The sequence below is a fragment of the Sturnus vulgaris genome, unplaced genomic scaffold (assembly GCF_052056855.1).
Source record: "Sturnus vulgaris isolate bStuVul1 unplaced genomic scaffold, bStuVul1.hap1 Scaffold_180, whole genome shotgun sequence".
NCBI classification, from domain to species: Eukaryota; Metazoa; Chordata; class Aves; order Passeriformes; family Sturnidae; genus Sturnus; species Sturnus vulgaris.
Genome location: NW_028276110.1, coordinates 1,267,867 through 1,273,486, shown reverse-complemented (window position 1 = coordinate 1,273,486; position 5,620 = coordinate 1,267,867). Strand labels below are relative to the sequence as shown.

At 52.3% G+C, this 5,620-nt stretch overlaps 1 protein-coding gene across 1 annotated transcript; it reads left to right on the top strand.

The window, feature by feature from the left end:
* Window positions 1-4,123: 4,123 nt before the first annotated feature.
* LOC148218559 (olfactory receptor 14J1-like) lies at window positions 4,124-5,071 on the top strand. The gene has a single exon (XM_088157813.1). It carries the CDS (start codon window positions 4,139-4,141, stop codon window positions 5,069-5,071), a length of 933 nt encoding a protein of 310 aa, XP_088013939.1. The 5' UTR covers window positions 4,124-4,138.
* Window positions 5,072-5,620: the final 549 nt, after the last annotated feature.

Sequence of the window (5,620 nt, the reverse complement as noted above, 5' to 3'; positions counted from 1 at the left end):
AAACCACTACAATCGAGTCACTCCCAGGACCACATCCCAGTATAAACCAGTATAACCCAGTATAACCCAGTATAACTCGCAGTCGGCCACCAGGTCCTCCAAGCCAGCACGGGGCACTCACACACCCCGGCTCCCTTTCCCAGTATAACCCAGTACAAACCAGTAACACCCCAGCACCCCATCTGAGTAAAACCCAGTATAACACAGTAACCCCCAGCACCCCATCCCAGCACAAACCAGTATAACCCAGTGACCCCAGCCCCATCCCAGCAACCCCTGGACCCCATCCCAGCACAAACCAGTACAAACCAATACAAACCCATACAACTCACTCACAGTTGCAGGGGTCAGCCACCAGGAGGTGCTCGCACAGTGCTTGGTCCTCCCGGCCAGCAGGGGGCACTGCAGTGCGGCACAGCACCCAGCCCTGGTGGTGCCACACCCCGTAGGAGTTGGGGTTCAGCCCCAGGATCTGCCCCACGAACGACAGCTCTGATGGCACCCTGAAACCTGTATAAGCCAGTCCGGACCAGTATGGACCAGTATATGTGGTAAAAAACAGTAAAAACCAGTAACCAGCTGTGCAATACAAAGCAGTAGTAACCAGTACAAACCAATATAGACAAGAAACAACCAGTATGCACCTCTACAAAGCAGGAAAATAGGTAAAAACCAGTACAAACCAGTGAAAACCCTTGTCTGTGTCAGGAGCCAAGCTGGCTGGGCCCGCTAACAAACCTGCTGCCCAAAGTCAGCAGAAATGTTACAACCCATTTCAAACACCTTAACACCCATCCCTTCACCCACCAAATGATTTGTAAAGACATGAGCACACATCTTTCCTCTCACATTGATGGTTCCTGTGCTGGTGACAGTCTGTTAAACCCAGCCTTCAGCCTGAGCTCTCTGCTGTTGCAGTTCCACGCACAGAGGTTGTTGTCTCTCAGCCCTTCCATGGGCAGGCCGGTGTTCAGCCATCTCCAGGACAACAGGGCCCCAGCCCACGTCACTGTGCCCTAGGAAGACAAAAACCATCACTCCAAATGTCCCCTCCTCCTTCTTCCCAGGCATTTGGCGTGGCAGTGGAGCTTGCTGGAAAAAGGAGACCCCTGTGACACTGAGGGGCCCCTGGGAACCAAGAGTCCATTGTGACACAGAGGGGCCACGGGAAGCCAAGAAGCCATTGTGACACTGGGGAAACTCATGGGACCAAGGGGCCACAGTGACATTGGGGGGCCTCATGGAACCTGTGAGCCATTGTGACACTGCATGATCTTGTGGAAGCAAGGAGACCACGGTGACAACTGTGGGGCCTCGTGGAATCAAAGATTTCATTTTGAAATTGAGGAACCTCATGGAACCAAGGGTCTGTTGTGACACTTTGGAACTCCAGAGGCCATTGTTGAGTACAGCACCTCATGGAACCAAGTGTCCATCGTAACAGATCAAGGCCTCATAGACCCAAAAAGAGCATTGTGACTCCATGGGACCCAATGGACCCCAATCTCCATTGTGACACTCCAGAACCTGATGGAACCAAGGGGCCTTTGTGACACTGCAAGGCCTCAGGGAACCAAGGAGACCAAAGGTCTGAAATAATCCTTGTAGGGTTCTACCTTGGGGAATGGGAACCTCCTTGGTGGCACTTTGGGCTTGGCACACACCTGAGGAGTGTGTCTTTTTGCAGTGCGGAAACTCAGGATTTTTAGATTGCTTCCAAAAAAACCAGGAAAACACCTGTTTGCCAGAGGGCAGCCAGTTCTCCAAGCAAACCAGGTCCCAGGTGAGTGAGGACAGACAGAATGGGGTTGGAGAATGTGGAGCAAGGTTCTCCACACTGGCTCAGACCTCAAGGCACAGCTTCTGTGAGCAGGCCAGACCTCGTGAGGAGAGACCCTGGATCAATATCAACCATAGAATGCTGCAATCACCTCTGCTCTAAAGGGAATGGTAATAAAATACACTCTTGAAAATAGGAATACATAATTCTTAGAAGCTCTTTGAATAACTTCTCCATAAACAGAGTTGAAAACCTTCCTAATGAGCTGCCCCAGACCAGAGGGAAATCAAGTGAGAGCCATGGTTTGTCAGGACTTGCTTGATCCTGATCAGCCCCGTGGTGCATTTGGTGCTGAGCCCTTCAACCCCAGGGCCTGAGAGGAGATTGCACACATTTTTCCAGGAGTCCAAGTCAGAAGAAAAGCCCAAATTGTCTCAAAGCATTAATGGTTCCCACTAAAGTCCATCCCCAACACAGGCTCCTCATGGACTCCTTGAAGGAAAGAACTGGAGGCCAGGATTGCCCAAAACCCTCTCAGAGACTCAGAGAGGAAAGGAATAAGAAAAGTGCCTTAAAAAACTGAAGTACCTTGAATCATTAATGAGCCTTACAGACTGTTGTTACTGACAGAGGCTCTCAAGAGATTAATTAAAGCAGATAATTGGAGGCCATGATTGCACAAAGCTCACACAGAATCCAAGGCAAAAGGAAAACCCAAAGTCCTCTGAAAAACCTGCAGTCCCTGGGAGCATGAAGGAGCCCCCCAGGGCCACTCCTGACCAAGGCTCCCCAGGGACTCATCCCAACAGATCCCTGAGGCCACTGGGATGTGGGGGGATGCTGAGGGCAGCACAAGGGGTGACAGTGGCCAGCCTTGCTGGGGCTGTGCCAGGAGGCCCCAGTGGCTCAGGACAAGGTGTCTCCTCCCAGCCCTTGGTGGCACAGACCCTGCTGTGCCCCAGGGCACCAAGACTTGGCTTCTCTTTGTCCCCACCTGTCATCACTGCCTCCAATTTCCTTCTCTGACTGGAACCTGGGGACACTTTCTCAGTTGTGTCCCTCAGTGGGAACCATTAAAACTTCAGGAAACTTTGGAGTTTGATTGTGACTTGGAGTTCTTGAGAGGTTTCTTCAGCTCCCACTCAGGGACTGATGTTCAAGGCCTCAGCCCCAATCCCCAAGAGGGTCATTAAAGCCCTTGTGCTGTGTCTGTGCTGATGAGCTGGGCTGGGCTCTTGGCTCAGAATGTGATCCTGGTAACCAAGAAGAGCTTCAAAAATACATTTCTCTTGATGAGCAGCTCTTCTCCCAGCCCAGCAGGGCTGGGGCACTGCCTGCAGCCACCCCGGGCACAGCACAGAGGCACAGAGAGCTTCAATCAGTCAGGGCTGGGAAAATGCTCAGAAGTGACTGGGGCAGAATCACTCCCAGCCCTTGACACAGGAAGCCTCTGGCTGCAGGACAATGCAGCTGCAGCTCCTGCAGTGATCTCCTAAAGCTGGAACATCCCAATGCCTGCAGACTGTGTGAGTACATTCTCTGATGATCTCTTGTGCAGAGCAGCCAGGGGTGCCCAGGGCTGTGGTGCAGAGCAGGGTCCTGCAGCCCAGGGCACTGTGCTGGGGTAGGAACTCTGCTGCCTGCCAGGGACAGCTCTCAGCCAGCCCTGGGAGCTGCTCCCAGCACTGGGGGATAAGGTCTGGGTGGAAGGAGACAGCTGGTAAGGCTTGGAAGTGTTCTCATTGTGTGGTGAGGATGCTGCATTGTTCAGGACTGCTGCTCCCAGCATAACAGTTAACTCCAGAATATTTCTAGGTAGATTACACAGGGAGCACAGAGAGGCAGGGGCTGCATATAAAGGAAAATTCTGATTTTATAATTTACTGCTCTGCGTCACGTAGGTGTGGAAATTGCATATAGATATTAATCTCTCAGTTAAGATTGGGAAAAATAATTTTTTTAATCTCGGATCTTAATAAAGCAGGCAGTGAAAGAAATCAGCACATGGTTCCTCACAGGCAGCATCAGTGTCATTTTTCCAGCCTCCTCAGGCTTGCTCTGACATTGCCATCAGAGCCTGCAGAAGCAGAGCTGGTCCAGGGCACTTCCCTGTGCTGGGAGGGGTCTGCAGGGCAGAGCTGAGCCCCCAGGGCTGGGCTGGGCTCTGGCAGCACTGGCAGGGCCCAGCCCTGGGCAAAGGGAAGCAGCTGCTGGCAGGGACAGCTCCAGGCAGCAGAGCCCTAGGCAGGCAGTGGGGGGAAAGTGCCACCAAGCTGGGCTGGGATATTTCAAATCCTCTCCAAACTGAACTATTCCATGATTATTTATTTTACAGATCCCCATGCCAAGACACAGTAAATGTCCAACAGCAGCTCCATCAGCCACTTCCTCCTGCTGCCATTGGCAGACACGAGGCAGCTGCAGCTCCTGCACTTCTGCCTCTTCCTGGCCATCTCCCTGGCTGCCCTCCTGGCCAACGGCCTCATCATCAGCGCCATAGCCTGCGGCCACCACCTGCACACCCCCATGTTCTTCTTCCTGCTCAACCTGGCCCTCACTGACCTGGGCTCCATCTGCACCACTGTCCCCAAAGCCATGCACAATTCCCTCTGGAACACCAGCAACATCTCCCATGCTGGATGTGCTGCTCAGCTCTTTTTCTTTGTGTACTTCATGTCAGCAGAGTTTTTCCTCCTGACCATCATGTGCTACGACCGCTACGTGTCCATCTGCAAACCCCTGCACTACAGGACCCTCCTGGGCAGCAGAGCTTGTGCCCACATGGCAGCAGCTGCCTGGGCCAGTGCCTTTCTCAATGCTCTGCTGCACACGGCCAATACATTTTCCCTGCCCCTGTGCCAGGGCAATGCCCTGGGGGGATTCTTCTGTGAAATCCCCCAGATCCTCAAGCTCTCCTGCTCCAAATCCTATCTCAGGGAAATTAGCATCATTGCTGTTAGTGTCTGTTTAGCTTTTGGCTGTTTCGTGTTCATTGTTTTCTCCTATGTGCAGATCTTCAGGGCTGTGCTGAGGATCCCCTCTGAGCAGGGACGGCACAAAGCCTTTTCCACCTGCCTCCCTCACCTGGCTGTGGTGTCTCTGTTTCTCTGCACTGCCTCATTTGCCAACCTGAAGCCACCCTCTATCTCCTCCCCGTCCCTGGATCGGGTGGTGTCAGTTCTGTACTCGGTGGTGCCTCCAGCCCTGAATCCCCTCATCTACAGCCTGAGGAACCAGGAGCTCAAGGCTGCAGTGTGGAGACTGATGACTGGAAGATTTCAGAAACGTTAAATTACAGGCAAATCTCTTGAAATCTCTTGTAATAAATATAATTTTTGATTGTTCTTTTTGGTTTGGTTGTGGCTTATTCTTTTTTTCTCTGTTTTAGTTTTTTAATATTGTCCACAGCGATGTGCTGTTGTCCAAATGTGCTATATCTCATTTTGGTTCTCTCCACCTCTGCTGTGGTCCTTGACTGTTTTAATGGGGATTTGTGTTCTCGGGGTCTTTAATGAACAAAAGATCTCCCAGCAAACTTTTCATTGCAGATGACCCTTTTCTTTTTCCCCTTCTCTGGAGCTGCATCTACAATGTCAGTGTGCAGAGCTGGTGGCAGGCCAGTGCTGGCACAGCAGCTCTGCTCCTGAAGGTCACACCATTCCTGATCCAGGCCACAAACCATTGGCCTTCTTGGCCACCTGGGCACACTGCTGGCTCATGTCCAGCCTGCTGTCCATCAGTGCCCCCAGGTCCCTTTCTGCCTGGCCCCAGTCCAGCCACTCTGTCCCCAGCCTGGAGCACTGCAGGGGTTGTTGTGGCCAAAATGCAGTATCCAGCACT